The sequence below is a fragment of the Neopsephotus bourkii genome, unplaced genomic scaffold (assembly GCF_033783945.1).
Source record: "Neopsephotus bourkii isolate Nb327-2 ecotype Australia unplaced genomic scaffold, CSIRO-AGI_Nbou_v1 NB_1189, whole genome shotgun sequence".
NCBI classification, from domain to species: Eukaryota; Metazoa; Chordata; class Aves; order Psittaciformes; family Psittacidae; genus Neopsephotus; species Neopsephotus bourkii.
Genome location: NW_026901674.1, coordinates 654,923 through 672,408, shown reverse-complemented (window position 1 = coordinate 672,408; position 17,486 = coordinate 654,923). Strand labels below are relative to the sequence as shown.

The 17,486-nt window shown below is 41.6% G+C and overlaps 1 protein-coding gene across 2 annotated transcripts; it reads right to left on the bottom strand.

Annotated features, from left to right (window-relative positions):
- Positions 1–5,285: 5,285 nt before the first annotated feature.
- UROS (uroporphyrinogen III synthase) lies at positions 5,286–17,461 on the bottom strand. 2 transcript variants are annotated; one of them, XM_061364123.1, is made up of 11 exons: positions 17,287–17,459; positions 16,351–16,418; positions 15,668–15,757; positions 14,747–14,830; positions 13,958–14,054; positions 12,184–12,258; positions 10,681–10,755; positions 7,164–7,247; positions 6,604–6,689; positions 5,903–6,001; positions 5,286–5,491 (listed from the first exon to the last, which is right to left on the bottom strand). In XM_061364123.1, the coding sequence occupies exons 3-11, from the start codon at positions 15,728–15,730 to the stop codon at positions 5,345–5,347; spliced, it is 810 nt and encodes a 269-aa protein (XP_061220107.1). In that variant the 5' UTR covers positions 15,731–15,757; positions 16,351–16,418; positions 17,287–17,459; the 3' UTR covers positions 5,286–5,344. The 2 variants fall into 2 exon arrangements, with proteins under 2 accessions (XP_061220107.1, XP_061220108.1); XM_061364124.1 differs by lacking the exon at positions 10,681–10,755 and having other exon boundaries at positions 17,287–17,461.
- Positions 17,462–17,486: the final 25 nt, after the last annotated feature.

Here is a 17,486-nt window from a genome sequence, read left to right as displayed (position 1 = left end):
AGGTTAAAACCCCCTTGTCCTGCCACTGCTTCCTGTCAGACATGCCTGTATATGGATCTAGACTGTCTGAACAGGGTTCTGTGCAGCTCTGGATTATCCCTTAAAGATTCCTTATCCCTTAAGAACTTAAATTGTGTACAACATAAACGGGAATACTCTATAGTATATTTAATATTAAAAGGTGGAATGCTGTCTGTAGCTAGTGTGATCAGGTTCTTGATGCCTAAACAAATCAGTACTTGCAGTATTTGCTGATGTATGTCATCCCTTGCTGGCAATTTGAGCAATAGATGGAGTCATCAAGTCCATATTTTCCTGATGCTTTTGTAACTAAATACTCCAATGCTGATATACAACACAGGCAGTCAGTGTAAGTTTTGCACAGTGTGGATGTAAGTGTAACTACCCCATAAAGAGAGTGCCACAGAAACTGTGATGTTGGTACCATTCCAGTAAGGAATCGGCTAACGTGCTGGTGGGGCTGTCTGGCTTTAGCTGAACTGGGTTTATATGGTGAGTTCAGTGACACGGTTTTTGCTTTTTCTCTTGTAGACAAGGGAAAGTGCTGCTGAGAACATGTCACCTACTGATTCCTCCACCAGCCTTAACAAAGAAGAATTGTTGAAACTGCTCAGTATTTTTGAATCCAGAATGTCATTCCTTCTCCTCCAATCCATTAAGTTGTTAACTTCAACCAAAAAAAAGATTGGGTAAGTTAAACCATGATATGCATGTGTAGATGTGATTCCCATCCATAAATCCATAACTGTGACTCTTTAGCCTGCTAGAACTCTGTGGTATGTATTCTTTTATGGACGTGCCTCTTGTGCAGAGGAGGAGCTGAGATATACCTCAACTGTCTGAATTGTCAATGTTTTCTGTGCGTTTGTATGTAATTGAGGCAGTGACCATCATCTCTGCATGTGTCTAGGTAGCTTTTTTCTCCTCTTTCCTGATAGCAATCCATGACTAAGGGCAAAAGTGAGACTTGAATTGCTACATGTTCCACTGAATGATTGGAAAATCATAGTTTAATCATCCTCTGAAATGCATGGAACAGTTATGAGTCACTGGTGCTGTGTTATGCTCAGTGGTATCCAGCTGATCCTTCAGAGGATATAAATCCTGTGTCCTTCATAGGTATAAATCACACACAAAGCCATAATTTTAACAGAATTTTAAGCCATAACTTGCACTGTCATAATTTTCTGGCCTACTTCTCATTGGTTTTGGTTCATCAAACTGTTCAGGGAATGAGGTATGTATATATGGAGTTCCTTATGTTGGCTGACATTGGTCTTCATCTGTGACAGAGCATGTGAAAGTTAATGGGGGAGTAACTCCTATGTACTGCTGGTCTTTTCACGTCTTGATAATAAAGTATGTTGGAGACAGTGTAGTTTAGCAAGCAGAATACATGCAGGTGCTGCATTAGTGCTGTAAATAGAGAGGGATGGATGCGGGGAAGATGCTCATTGGCCTTTAAGAAATTTCTGATGTTAGATAATGTATGAAAATGTGCCATTAGTGCTAGTGTATCCTTCTAGGGGATTCTTCTGTTGTTGGAAGCTGTGTTAATAGCTTCTCAGATGGAAGTGCTGGTGCCAGTGCTGTTTTGCCAACAGTGAAGTGTGAAATGGCATCATTCTGCACAGGAAGATTTCTGCTGCTAGAGGAAGATGAATAAATAGAGAAACGTGAGACACGAGGAAGCTGTGCACTGCCTGAGTTCTTGTTTTTAGCACAGCATTTAAGCGCTTTCCTTTCTAAAAAGCTTCCACAAGGTGGCAACCTGAATATGTGGAATGCAGAGGATGCCATTAAGATTCATACCTAACGCAGCAGATGTCCCAAGTAACCGTGTAAATTGGTTTAGTTCTGTTGCCTCCTAAGTGTTGTCAAAGGTTTTTGGTTTGTGGGTTTTTCCCCTCTGTTGCTTTCCCATTGTCTCTCTCGAGTAGGGTTTTCTATTGAAGATTCCCTACAGGGAAAGTGTTACAGTTTGAATGCTGTGAAATGGGACTGTTGTTACAGCAGGTTACACTTGTTTAAACAATAGTGGATTGAGGCTCAGCTTGAAGCTGCCTTTTGCTTTACCTTTCTAAGTACCTCATGTACATCTCACGTGTTTCCTCCATTCTGCTCTGTAGAGGAAAACATCTGCCTTCTGTTTAGTAACAGGCTGAAAGGGAGGAGGTTGAGCTCACAAATGCTATTTCACGTTTCAGATGCACTTTGGCAGAGAACATGGTAAAACTGAGTGGTTTGATAGTGAAACTTGCAGACTAGCAATGAAACCAGATGAAATTGGAGCCTTACCCTCTAGAAGTTAAAAGCATGAGCATAACTGAACTTGGCTGTGTATATCAGGGGAAAGAAGTAACTGAAAGTAATACTTGGTTCTGGGAATTCTTGTAACTTACCCTGGAAATACTTTGCACCTCAGTGGCTTTTATTGACTGCCTGTTCTGATCAATAAGGAAACCTCTCTGATTTCTGCCTAGTGTTAGGAATTTAATGGTGTTTCACCATTTCTTAGTAATTCTTGAAGCATTTGCAACGAATCTGATGTATAATTAATGTACATGATTAATATGTACACAACCATGCTTTATTTATAACACCAATGCCAGTATTTTAGGGTTTTTCTAGTTTAGCTCACTTGATTGTCAGTCTTGGATGTTAAATGTGGCATGGTAGGAAATGAAAGATTCCAGTGGAAACACAGGTCAGATTCTTCCACTGGGATAGCCATCAGCGTTATTTAATAACTGTTTGATAACTTGCAGAATCCAGTCCTGTGCTCAGGTTAATAGCCTGTATAACCTGCTTTGTTATTAGGGGCATTAATGAAGAAGAAGCTGTTCTTCAAACCAACAAGCAGGTTTACTCCCTTCTCCTGCGGGCAACTGCCAACAGAAGCCTGACTCTGCTGGAGCGGGTGGAAGTGATCCTGAATTTACTGGAGCAGCTCACTCAGAACTCAGACACAGGCAGTGCAGGAATCCAGTGACTGCCCTGCTGTGGAACAGCCCAACAGTGCCTTGCTTCACATGGGATTGGTGGTACTGTATCTTTTCCCATGCGATATTCCTATTTATTGCAGGTGATAAGAGAGCCTGCATTGTTACATTGTACATGTGGGGAAAAAGCAGGAATTCCTGTTTATCCCATGAGCCCTCTGCAGTGGTGTTTCTTTGTTTGAAGTGCCACATTGGGGTTCTGCATAGAAACAGAAACACTCTCGTGTTGGAGAAATTCCCTGTTTTCCAGATAAGAACTTTGCAATGGTATCAATGTCTTGCATACAAATGTAATCTCACAGTTGCTCCGAGTTGATGTTTCATGGAATACACTTTGTAAGCAAGGCTGGATTGAAACACTTTAACCCATAATGTCAGCTTGGAGCTGTACAAGCAAGTTTCTGTTGCATATATGGGCACACTACTATTAGTAGTTACTATCCTGCACAGAGATGTGTGCCTTTTCAGGTGTGCTGCAGGACTCTGCCAAACAGTGGCCATCACTGGGCTTCACTCCAGCAAGTTGAGTGGGTTTAGCTGTGTTTGGATTAAGAAGAGTATTATTATGTTTTTCAGACTTGAAACTGTGAATAAATGAGAGCATATTTTTAAATAAAATCTATTTATTAAATACAAACTGCTGCATGGGTCTGCCTTGGGGTTACTGGTGATGGCAGCAACACCCTCTGCTCACCAGAATGAAAACTATGGGAAAGGACGAAGAGATTGGAAATTATCCAACTCAGGCCTAACAAGTGAGTCTTGTCTTAAAATGTGCAGGCTCTGTTTTTTGGAAGTAAGTATAATTTCAGAGAATTGCAGAATTTGGGCTGGAAGAGACCTTAAAGCTCATCCAGCTCCAGCCCCTGCCATGGGCAGGGACCCCTTCCACTGGAGCAGCTTGCTCCAAGCCCCTGTGTCCAACCTGGCCTTGAACACTGCCAGGGATGGGGCAGTCACAGCTTCTCTGGGCACCCTGTGCCAGCGCCTCAGCACCCTCACAGGGAAGAGCTTCTGCCTAAGAGCTCAGCTCAGTCTCCCCTCTGGCAGGTTCAAGCCATTCCCCTTGGCCTGTCCCTACAGGCCCTTGTCCCAAGCCCCTCTCCAGGTTTCCTGCAGCCCCTTTAGGCACTGGAGCTGCTCTAAGGTCTCCCCTTCAGGAGCCTTCTCCAGGCTGACCCAGCCTGGCTCCGGAGCAGAGCTGCTCCACCCCTCGCAGCATCTCCATGGCCTCCTCTGGACTTGCTTCAGCAGGTCCATAAATACTTCTGAGATTCTATTTCATCCTAAGAATTGGAACTCCTTGAGAAAGCAAAGTGGCTGTTTTACTGGGCCCAGGCTGACTGATGAATCCACACATGCAATTTGACATCAGTTCACAGTAACATAATTAGGCTCAGATTAACTCTTACTCTTGGTACAGAGCATCTCACCTAATAGGGAATTCAGGTCATAGACTCAGTATTAAGCTAATAGAAATTTACAGCAAATGAGGATTTCTCTGTTAGTCTGTGCACCTCAGCACTGCACTGAATGACTTTCATGGGGATTATAATTAAGTTTATTATGATTTAAATCTGCTCTGAATTCCTCAGCAGTAGCAGTGGTGCTAAATGGGATTACTGTTTCCTCTTTCACAGATAAACAACTCGAGCATAAACCACATCCAAAACAGACACCTCTAACACCATTATTAACTATGATAAGTCAGTTTATTTTGCTGTTAATAAATCCTCCTCCTTTACAGGAATAGAAACCAAAACCTCATTTCTGGGACTCTGTACTGGAGGGATAGGGAATGGTAATAGCTGACCTGCTTTTAGCTCCACATGGTGCAGCTTCACCCTAAGAATGGTCCTATTCCACTGAGTATCTACAATCATCATTTGAATAACATCTGAAAAGCAGAACAATGAACAAGTAAGCTTTACAACAGGAAACACCTTATTGTGTGTATGGTTTTCATCTACAAAAGAGCAGGATGGGTGTAGAACTGATTCTACAGACACATGAAAGCCTTACCTGGTGTGTAGGTGCTACCTGAGGTGATACACTGAACTTATCTCACTGTACTCTGAGGCAGATCAGCCTCTCACACTGAGCTTTCAAGGAATAACCACATGAACTATTTACACTGCACACATGAGAAAAGGGAAGTAACTTATGCTTTAAGGGATGCTGGACAAATCCTGGACTTCTTCTACGTTAGGTGCCAGCTTCTCACACCAGATGAGGACAGTGTTGCGTATCCCTGAAGAAAGCAACAGGTCTGCAAATAAACCTTCTACAGCACTGAGTTCAGCTTCAAAGTCACACTGTGCTCATTCAGGTCCAGAGCAGTTGTGTAGGTGAAGGGCTTTCTGGATTCCAGTGGCGAGGGCCTGGGGAGTGGGGCTCTCTGCAGTGCAGCTCACAGGGATTCCTGCTGCTTCCATGGCTTCGGCTGTCGTTGGACCGATGGCAGCAAACTGGAATGATGGTATTACAGTTACAGTTAACAACAGGTTAAGTATGGCATCAGCTCTGACTCACTGAGGTATGCAACCTCCCTCCCGTGCTGCACTGTCACTGTATTTCATCATACTAAAGCTTTTATCCATTTCAGGTTGAAGAATCTCAGTATTAAAACCTGCTCATCAGTGGAGATGGGGTCAGTTAATTGGAGAAAATACTTCCAGGTGAAATTCCTTTTTCTTTCTTTTATAAAGGCTCTCAGCTATATAGTAACATCTGTATTTGCTGTTACCTGGGATTTTTGCAGAGAAATAAGCACAAAGGGAGAAAAAGAAGGTTTTTAAGAGGTGTAACAGCTTTTCTCTCTCATTCGCAACCCCAGGCTTACTCCCTGTTGTATGTCACCACTTGTGAAGAGACAATACCTTGATATGATTGATAACATCTCCTGCAAGCTTCTGAATGTGCTGGAGGCAAAATCTGACACCAGATGGACTGAAGAACACGATACTTGCTGGAATTCCCTGAGTAAAAGTAACCACAGGTTGGCATGGATTCTTCACTCTTCCCAGTACACTTTCTCACAACTGTGTTTATATGTTTGGGAAGTGTTATTATTGATGAGAAAACACAGTTAACTAAACCAAGAGAAATGGTTTCCTGTGGTGCAGGCAGCAACCCCCCAGTTCCACCACAGAACACTGAGATTAGCATGTAACTATAAACAAGTACTTCGTCACAAAAGTGCTCGGAGATAAATACCCTGAAGTGTTCTGGAGCTGTTCTCATTCTGTTCAGCCAAAAACTCAGCAAGTTATTTCCCTGATTCATAGAACCCCAGCCTGGTTTGGGTTGGAAGGGACCTTAAAGCTCATCCAGTCCCAACCCCTGCCACGGGCACGGACCCCTTCCACTGGAGCAGCTTGCTCCAAGCCCCTGTGTCCAACCTGGCCTTGAGCACTGCCAGGGATGGGGCAGCCACAGCTTCTCTGGGCACCCTGTGCCAGCGCCTCAGCACCCTCACAGGGAAGAGCTTCTGCCTAAGAGCTCAGCTCAGTCTCCCCTTGGGCAGGTTCAACCCATTCCCACAAGGAATATACTGCAATGTATTATCAGTGTCCAATACCTGTTGTGAGAAATAACTGCTCAAAGACTCCTGTAGATGAGCATGCTGGGTTGTTTGATAAACAGTGAGGCTTTCCAGAGGTACACCTGCAATTAGGATACACAGCCATCATTAAACAGGGCTTCATTAATTTCTATCCTTTCAGTAAAATGCTCCACATACAAATCACATTTAAGTGTATCATTTTAGGCTAAAAATATAGAGGAAAACAAATCTTGTGAAAGATTTGTAGGTGCTTCTAGTTGCAAGATATCCCAAAGCATCTGTAAACCAAAGACCTCAAAGCACACTGGATACCAGGCAATTCTGGCATCACTTTCATGCATGAGCTACCTTCCATCCTACAGATGAGAACCCAAGTGAGGAACAAGGCAAATAACCATGTAGCTCAGTCCCAGAGTTGGGGGCAGCAATCCCACCTTCAGTTTTCACTCCCATCTAACTTCTAGCTAACATAACAGCAAATCCAAGTTTTACTCATCCAAATTGGGTTCACAAGCTTTAGATCCAGCTTTTCTCACAACTGATGAATTAAAATGAGGCTCCAAGGGAGGTTCCACCTTTTTCTCTAAGTACTGTAGGAAGCACTTCTCTTTTCAGGGCTCCACAAGGAAAAAGAAGAGCTGAGGAATTGGATTTCTCTCCTGTAAACACACAAACAAGAACTTTAATTAACATATCTTTAATAAAAAGTAAATGTGATGCATTTAATACATCTTAAGGGTAACAAATGTTGAACACTGCAGTACAAGCCATGTGCTTCATCACCAACACAGCCCTAAGGTAACTTGCAGTGCATCCACAATTCAGAGGACAGAGGTATTTAGCATGTACATTACAAGTATTCCATAACTATAATAATATAAGAGATGCTTGTAATCAATTATAGGAAGGAAGAATGAACTTGGGACAGAATGTAAAAAGAGGTTTTTAAATACAAAGATAAAACCTAACTACTTCAGCTTAAACCTCCCACAGCCCATGTCAGTTAATTGCAATGTCAATGTGATGCCTATAAGGAAACACTAATCCTTTCTAACCTGTGTTTATGAAGCACAGAAGTCCTTAGTAGGCCTGAACAATACAAGCAGCACTGGCCCTTGTGGTATTCCCTAATCCATAACCCACACCAATGTTACACTGTAATAGAACTAAAGTGTATTCATTTGCCTTGCAAAGAGAGTAAACGCAGGTAGTTAAGGAATAAACTCCTTTATTTTTCCCACTTAAGTTGAAGTGGGGACCAAAGCACAAGAGGTGAATAACAGAAGAAATATCATTACTTCAGATTTAATTTTATCTCATTACTTCAGATTTAACTCTTGACACTAAATCCTAATGGTATAAACAATGTAGAGCTTTTCATTTACTTATAATTTTATGCATAAACAAATATAACATGCATAACAGGGAACATGATGTAATTTAATCTGTACTTCAGGAGTTGTTATAAACCATATGATAAATGGAGAGCATATAAATACACGCAATCCAATAAATCATGGAGTGTGATTATAGGTAACAAGAAGCAGCAGTCCCCAGTGATTGAAGTTCACTGTTTGCTTATCAAAACTGAAGGGTGTTCAAAGGCAGGCATTTTTCCAAGGATAATGGAAGTGTTGCAGTGTTGTGTTAAACAGCTGCTGGTGTTCTGGTATGAAACCACTCTCTGGATATGCTCTGTAAAAGGCTGGAACACACAGCTCTGAGAGCAGCCTGAGGAGAAGGACCTGGGAATAAACCATGACCTGGCTTCAGTGTGCACTTGCGCTGGTGGCTGCACTCACCAGCAGTGAGCAGCAGTCGAGGGAGACACAAACCAGTCTAGGATTTAGGGGCAGTGGGTTTAAACTGAAACAGAAGAGGTTCAGGTTTGATATAAGGAAGAAGTTCTTCCCTGTGAGGGTGGTGAGGCACTGGCACAGGGTGCCCAGAGAAGTGGTAAATGCTCCATCCCTGGCAGTGTTCAAGGCCAGGCTGGACACAGCCTTAGGTGACATGGTCTAGTGTGAGGCATCCCCTACCCATGGCAGGGGGTTGGAACTGGATGAGCTTTAAGGTCCCTTCCAACCCAAACCGTTCTATGATTCTGTGATTCTCTGTGCTGGGTATCAGAAATGCTGCTGGCTCTGGATTGAACCTCTCTGCTCTCCCCATCCAGCTCCCTCTGACTGCCAGCTCCTAACTATGGAGGAACTTGCAGGCAAAGCAGGGAACAGTCTCAGGATCAAACACAGCCATTAAGTATTGGATCTGTGAACCCAGCAGCTCCCACACGAGGAGGAAGAGCCAGGCTGACCCTCAAAGGGACTCCAATTAACTAAGATGTTACAACGCAGTAACTGTGCTACCACAGGCTCACCAAGGTCAAGTTTTTCTGCTCCTGTTACTACATGGATTGTCTTCCTTAGACCTGATCTTAGGTTCTTTCACATTCACATACAACAGAAGACACAGGTATTTTTCTCATCTTCCTTCTCTAAAAAGCAACCAACCTTCATCTGCAAACTGGCAAACACTAATTCACTATCAGAAGCAGACTTTCTAGCACTAAAACGTCAGCTAAAACCTTTCTTTGGTTTAAAGTATCTGTTGGATACTTTGGTTATTTTTCACTTAATGGCATTTTTGTGTTGAAAATTTTAGTATTCATTATTTAATCTTGTGTTGGCAACTATCACTTTTAGCCTGAAATATTCCATATAATTAAAATATCTTATTTGCACATGAGTTACAGAGCACCCACAAAAAACAATACTTGCCAGCTCCTATCACATTTTACTTCTATTTCTCTGCTACTATGCAGATCCTGCTAACCAATAGGCTCTTTCATATGGCTGGATGTGGTTCTGAGCAACCTGGTATAACTGAAGATGTCCCTACCCATTGCAAGCTTTAAAGGTCCCTTCCAATCTAAACTATTCCATGACTGTATATCAAACATTATGCCTAACAGCCAAAATCAATGTGTCAGGGTTCTTGACATCATTTCCACTCCTGAAGCACCCAGCACCTTATTCAGCAGGTTCACAAAGAGTGGTCAGCAGCAGGGCTTTGAAACCAGCAGATACAGTCATTCACCCAACATCCAGAATAACTGCAATTGTCTCTGTTGTTCTCTCACCAGGGTGAGCCAAAGGCACACACTATTTACCTGACTGGCTCAATGATGTGGCTTTTCAAAGCCACAAGCTCTGTTCAATGAGTGGACCCTGAATCAGGCTCTAGGTGTTTCCCTTTTTAAATCGGGGGCTGAAAGTCCTTCAATGAAATATATACCTGAATATATATACCTGTATCAGACTGAAAGCTACCCTCTCATTTCATTCTGAGCTCCCTATGGAAAATGCATCCCAGGCCGTACAAAGTACAAAGAAACTCTGCCAGCTATCAGGTTGCTGCAGAGACACTGAACCTTAAGTGTGATTTTCATCTTGTACAAAGCCTATTCGAGCAGCCAGTTTCAGAGGGCCTGGGGACTATTCTGTTGCTAACTGTTCCTCCCAGCAGATAGATGTACACTTTGAAGGCGCTGAAAACTAGGGTACCTCTGAGGCCACATGTTAATCCTGAGGAAAGGAGCTCCCCTGATTGACTTTCAGCTATGGCACAGCAAAAAATCCTCAGCACCAACTGGTTTAAAGCAAGGACAGTCAGGTCAGCCTAAAGTTCCCAGAGAACAAGCACACCTATTGTCATGATCATTTAAATCTTATGATTAAGCAGCAATCTCCAGTCATTACAGCTCTGATCTTTTAGTACAAGAATACTCTGCCTACCGGGTCATACAGTATTAGTAACCATTTACAGAGTCTAAGATTTCATGTAAATTAGTACTTTGTATAGGTATTTAGAAGTATTTTTATCATCTTTTAGAGATATCACCCCCATTACCAGAAGCTGAATTCACAGGACCTACACACAAGATAGATTAGATAGACAGACAGATAGATAGATAGATAGATAGATATGTAGTATGTACTTCTCTGTTTCAGTGTGTGCTCAATGCTATTTACAGGAAGTTCTGAACCAATGGGAGGTACATAAACTTCATTTAAGCAGATTGGAGGCACTTACTTGAGCAAATATATTCGGCTAATTTCTCAGCATTTCCAGACTTTTCTCCCTGTGGAGTAAGGCCGATTTCTTCCACTAGAACCAGAAGCAGCAAAGAAAACGATTGAAATCAATGAGGGCAATTCACATTTACAGTCACAGAAACACAGAGACACAACTTGATCCTAACACACAAACACTTCTTTGAAAAGAAAAAAAAAATAGTAGTGATATGCTATGAAAAATGTGATTTTTGCTCTAGGAAGACATGCATGAAAAAGTAGAAATGAGGAATTCTGGGGATAACTAAGCTGTTGGGGGACTTTTTAAACTCCTGTACTTGAAGCAGTGAAACAGAAAGCACTGTCTGGCTATGCATGGGCTGCAGTTCCTGGCATGGTTTGGTTGTAGCTTCCCACTGAGCATTATCCCTGTCCTCTCTAATGAAGCCTGAAAGCCGATTGGAAAATCTCCTCTTATTTAAGCACATACGTAGGGATAAGATGAATCCCTTAGAAATTAACTAGGCTGGGACTTGACTGATTCAAGATGCATGTTAGGTGTCACTAGTTGGTGATCTAGTGCTGCTACCAGCCTGCCTGAAGAAACACACCAGGACATTTCCAGATTTCTTGTTGTAGAAGCAGAAAAACATCCAGATTTTCCCAGTTCTCAAATCCTAGTCTTTCCATGGTATTCCCTGTGTAGTTCAGTGGAAGCTAAAGCTACAATGCAATTTTACAGCAACAAGGGCTTTCATGAAGTACAATCTGTGTTGTATGTTTGCTAGGCACCAAAAAGGTGTATTGCACCAGAAGAAAATCAGTGTTGAGATAAGGCAGTTGGAACACTGATGTGAATGGGAAGTAGAGTGGTGCCTTCTGCCTGGCAAAGAACACAAAGAACACTGAGGGTAAGAACAGCCAGTGCACTGAACCTTATACAGTCATAATTCCCTTCATCCGATTTCATTTCCAAAGTGAATGAGAAAAAAGCGCATATAAATTAAGTACAAAGGGGGTTTTGTCATTTTTTCACCAAATCTTTATAAAGTTGTTACCACCACATCACAATAAAGACAGTGGGAAACTAGAAGGTTTGTCCTTAGCTGAAGTAAGCATGTGGAGTTCTGATCCGTACACAATTACCTGTCATCAAAATTACCCATTTGTAATATCATAGAATGGTTGAGGTTGAAAAGGACCTCCAGTTCCAACCCCCTGCCATGGGCAGGGACACCTTCAACTAGACCCATGTTGCCCAAGGCTCTGTCCAGCCTGGCCTTGAACACTGCCAGGAATGCAGCATTCACCACTTCTCTGGGCACCCTGTGCCAGCGCCTCAGCACTGTCACTGGAAGAACTTTATATCTAACCTGAACCTCCCCTGTTTCAGTTCGATCCCATTACCTCATGTCCTATCGCTGTATTTTTTCTTAGCACCCCCGAACAGCAGCTAATACTCACAAAATTGTACTTACAAGAGAGATTTATCTAAGCCTTCTATTCCTAAACCCCAACTTACCTAAAGAAGCTGTTGCTTTTCCTACCACATACACTGGTTTGGTATCCCACTTTTGTTTAAGGGATTTTGACCAGGCTGAAAAACATTAAATTACATTAAATTTAAGCATGTAGCAACAAAATATGAATGTTAAATGAGCATCTGGACTTCAGTTAAATCTACAAATACAGCTAAACAAGAACAACTAATACTCCACTACATTCCAGCAAATCTGGATGCACTAAATGAATTTTTAATGTGCTTTTTCAGTGTAAACAGTCTATAACATGGTTTTAAAAGCTTCATTTGAGTAAACAGTTCTTAGCTGCTTTTGTTAAGCAGTATTTTTAGTGTACACTTGCCCTATGGTGGATGACACACAACTTGCAATGTTCATGTATATTTTGGCATTAAGAACTCAACTCACAGGAAAAAAGGCACGTAGTACAAAGGGAGATTTAGGCATACAAACTGGTGGTTTGCCATTGAAGGCTGAGGCAAAACAACCAATATAATATTCTATGCCAACAAATAAAAGGGTAAGAATCTACATCCATGCACTACAGTTCTCTATAAACTCTTTCCTACAGAAGACAAAAGAGAAACCGGTTATATTTTAAACAGACATCAAAACCAAGTTACCAACTTGGAAATCAAATGTACCCAAGACCAAAACAAAATTACTAGGCAATGGTTTTCCTCCTTCAGGCAGTAAGTTAGGGTGCCAGCTATCTGATCCCTAGGCCTGCCATCCTAATGGGTCAGAAACAGATACACTAAGTCTTTTACTCGTTTTAAAACAGTGCAGCACAGGACATTGTGTTCCTTTCCAGTGTTCTTGGGGGAAAAAACCAGAAGCTACAACAGTAAAAAAAGCAATTAGAGGAAACCATTCAATAGAAAGAAAAATCTAAGGATTTATTCAAAGTACCTTTGAAAGGAACCCAAATAGGAACTAAAGCCTAATTTTGTTGATTAAAATAGGTATTCCAGCAGCTCCCAAAAGTCCTCATCAAGATTAGGGATGAACTCTAGATACATCTGACCAAAAATCCTGCTGCTGAAAATGCTAAAGCAAGCTAACAGTCTCAGTGTATTTACTGCTTACGCATGAGCATAACCTTACTGTATATGCCTACAGCCCAAATATGGAGCAGATGAAGTGAGAAAACAATTTAAGTGTACATAGAAACTCGAGGCCAGAAGTTATCACTTAGCATAAGAATTTAGAAGAGTTTACAAGGATTTGATAGATCACTGGTATGGTAATTTCTATTTAGCACTCTGCAGGATTCTCACAACCAATCTGTTGGCTTTTATGTTTCAATGTATCTTCACTGCTTTTTTAGTGATACTTTATTCACTTGAGAAATGTTATATTCACGACAGAAATGTCTGTTTCTGTAAGACTTCATGTGACTTATGTAAGCACAGAAGGAGCAGTGGCCAGTTTCTGTACATGTTCTTCTCTTTCAGGGAGGAAATTAGTCAGCAAGCAAAACTAGGGACTGCAGCAAGGTATTCCTTATGCATGAGACAAGCACAACTGGAAAAGCTCACAGTAATGAGTGGTTTGCACCAAAAGCTCCTTCTTTTCATTTTTAACAGCAGCACAAGGGCAGAAAACCCAACTCTTAAAAGCTGAACTGAGCATGAGGCCTTTATGATGCCGAAAGAACTGTGAAACAGCTTTTTAATATAGGTATCCTGTGACACCTACTTGTGGGTGAAATAAAATTACAAACTTCACAAAATAGTGACACAGAAAGACCAAAGAATATAGACGTGTGCTTACCTTCATTTTTACTCTTCTCTTTTAAACATATCTTGATGGCCTCTAATGCTCTTGGACTAGTAAAAATTAGGCCTCCATAGCATTCTGGATGAGAAAGCTACTTAAAAACAGTAAATTTAAGAAATAAATTAGTAAATAAATAAATAAATACATCTAGTTGATCAATTTTTTACAATCTTGTGAAGAACAGAACAGCTTCAATAAATGACTGAAATGGTCAAATATGAAGAGACTTTTCATCAGGGACTGTAGTGACAGGACAAGGGGTAATGGGTTGAAACTGAAACATGGGAAGTTCAGGTTAGATATAAGGAAGAAGTTCTTTACTGTGAGGGTGCTGAAGTGCTGGCACAGGGTGCCCAAAGAAGTGGTAAATGCTCCATCCCTGGCAGCGTTCAAGGCCAGACTGGACTGGGCTTGGACTGGTTTGTGTTGGAAGGGACCTTAAAGCTCAACCAGTTCCACCCCCTGCCACAGGCAGGGACACCTTCCACAGAGCAGGCTGCTCCAGCTCCTCACCATCCAAAGCCTGTGGTGATCTATGGTCCATCAAGCTAAACATGAATTCTATCTGACCAGCATAATTCTTTAACAAGTATGAGCAGCATATTTGATGTTGTCTACAATGTCTTGTGTTGTATACAATATTGTGTTTTATACAACTGTGTTTGTAGAAACACAAAAAGAGCTACCACAAAGGGCACTACCAGATCAAAATAGACACAGTATCTTGGTAACCATGACCAAACCCTGTAGAAAATAAGACAACTGAAATAATTTGAAACTTACCTTTTCAAATAAGCTTTCGAGAGATATGAATTCAAATGATAAAACTGGAACCAAAGTGGCTTCAAATCTGTATAATCCTAATGCCTATCAAAAGAAGGTTTACAGCTTTTGAAATTGAAAACAGTAGTTTTTTTCTTTTTCAAAGAACTGATTAAGCACAAATAAACCTTTTTACTAAAATAAGATACAGAGGCGCCTTATTTGCTTTTACTAGTGACTCGAGGTTGGTTTTGCTAGTTATTCAGTATTGCAACAGAATACTATACAAGCAGCTGTGGACCTGAGGCCTCCTCATAGCTACTGAATAGTTACAGCACAGAGTTATGTACTACATATATAAGTCTGAAGTCCCTGAGTGCCAAATGATCACTCAGTCCTGCAAATATTCCTGTACCTCCCTGAAATGGTTTTAAGTCTTCCAAGTATGACTTACTCCCATGACTAAAGGCAATAGCACAAAGAAAAAGCAACAGGTAACCCTCTTTTTCACATTACATTCCCAGTAAGATTACTAACATTGTGTATTCTTAATTCTATCCACATAAACATAACCAATACTAATTCATTAGATTGGGTTTAATATCAGTGCTTTGCTGAGAACTTTAACAGTGAATTCATTGTGCATGCCCTATAACTAAGATATCTTTTCAGTAACAGCAAATTTTATAGCATACTTTTTTCCTTGGCATGATTGAAACATACATTTTGATTATTTAAACATACATTTTGATTATTTAAACGTACATTTTGATTATTTAAACATACATTTTGAGTATTTTTCCTATGAAATATCATTTCAGACACACACTCCTCATTTCGATTAAGCATGTTTTTCACTTGAGAAACATTTAAATCCATCCATCTTGCTGAATGCATGATAACAGTGAAGTGGCACGTTTACTTTTCCTAAACTCTACTCACTTGAATATAGGGATCTGGTCCGGACTCTTTGTCTTTGGGATCCTTCAGCAACAGAACCTTCATTGTTTACCAAATAATTGCAGCAGAACTCTGAAATACAATAATGGAAATTATCTAAATTAGATCTAGAGGACTTTCTATTGAACAATAACTTTAATAGCTCAGCTCCTAAGAAACTGGGCTGCTAAACAGTTGCACTGCTCTCTTCACAATGAGTAAGCAGTTAACGTGCATTCTCTGGGCAGGAATATCCACCCTGATAAGACCAACAAATAACATGCTGCCTTTAGATAATACTGCTTAAGGGAGAAACTGTAATGAAAGTCATCAAGGAGAATACATTGTAAAAGAATTAATAACCCCTACAATGCAGTCATGAGCAGCAACCTAATAAGCTCCTATCTATAAAAACTTACTCTGTTAAGTCATTTCATGCTAGTTTTCACCTTATGCTCATCATAACAAGTACGCAAGGGGTTATGTATCAAGGGATTTCACTTGATGCATTTGGGTCTCCCCCTTTTCAAAGGGGAAAACACACCCAGGGCAGTGTAAAAACCACAAATGTATGTGTGCATATGTATCAGTACACCCATTTATACATCTGAGTATCATATATACAGTATTCATATGCCTTCTCTTACATATCTACAGGAAACAAGGCAAGACTGGAATACACATACTCTGCCATTACATGGAAAATGATGGTTCTCGGTTCCTTAAAAGCTGCCCTTGGTGCTGAAATCAAAGCCTGTAAGGACACAGAAGCAAATAAACCAAGTGTCACAGCAAACAACTGCAGTAATATAAACAGAAACCCACCAACTGCCCCCACCAACTGAATTATCTTGTTACTTTCCTACAGACTCCCTTCCTCAGCTGGACAGGGGAGAGAAAACACACGGAAAGACTGGGGCTTGGGATAATGACAGGGAGAGATCACTCACCAATAAACCAGCATGGGCAAAACAGACTCTGCTTGGGGAGTTTATGTAGTCCGCAAAAGGGCTGCAAATGTCCAAGAGAAGACAGGTTTGACCCGGGGAATCCGTTCAGTTTGTACATTCCCGAATAATATGTATTTTAATCTGCAAGTATTCTGTGGCTGCTTTTGGTCTTACTGCTGAGAAAATCACTCTTATTACAAGCCATAGACCTCCCAGACTGTTCTGTCCTTTCCACATACACGGTTCACACGGATTTGGTGACAGATGTGACCAAACCAAAACGGGTGGAATAAACCCATTTCCGATACCTTGGTCCTCAGACCCAACACTTTCTTAGCAAGTGTGCCCTACCACTGCTGCTACATCACTGGGGATCGAGCCAAAATGACATCTTAACAGGCAGTGAGAAGGCTGACAACACCCCTAAGAGGGACAAGCACATCTTCAAACCAAAGCCATGCCCATACACATTCAAACAGCGAAGAAGTTAAAGCTCAAATATGGATTGACAGGCTGAGAGAGCTGGGCTGGGGCAGCCTGGAGAAGAGAAGGCTCCTGAAGGGGAGACCTTAGAGCAGCTCCAGTGCCTACAGGGGCTGCAGGAAAGCTGGAGAGGGGCTTGAGACAAGGGCCTGTAGGGACAGGACAAGAATGGGAATGGCTTTAATGTACCGAGGACAGATGCTCTAGCCAGGCAGGGAGCTGCAACACTTGACGCACACCTACACTAGGTTAGGGTTAGGAGAGGGGCGACACGGGACGCGCCCCCCCCGCTCCCCAAACACCCTTCGCAAGCCTCAGACCCGTTCCCAGCTCACCACAGCCTTTCCCTGCGGACATACCCCAACTCCGCCTGCAGAGCTGTGCCGGAG

Bases quoted from the DNA above. Each gene is read 5' to 3' on its own strand.
- UROS (XM_061364123.1), bottom strand. From the start codon at position 15,730: ATGAAGGTTCTGTTGCTGAAGGATCCCAAAGACAAAGAGTCCGGACCA. The intron at 14,831-15,667 runs GTGAGTAGAGTT...TTCTTTTGATAG, and splicing joins GACCAGATCCCTATATTCAA to GCATTAGGATTATACAGATT. The intron at 6,002-6,603 runs GTATTGGACACT...ACTTTTACTCAG, and splicing joins GCAGTTATTTCTCACAACAG to GGAATTCCAGCAAGTATCGT.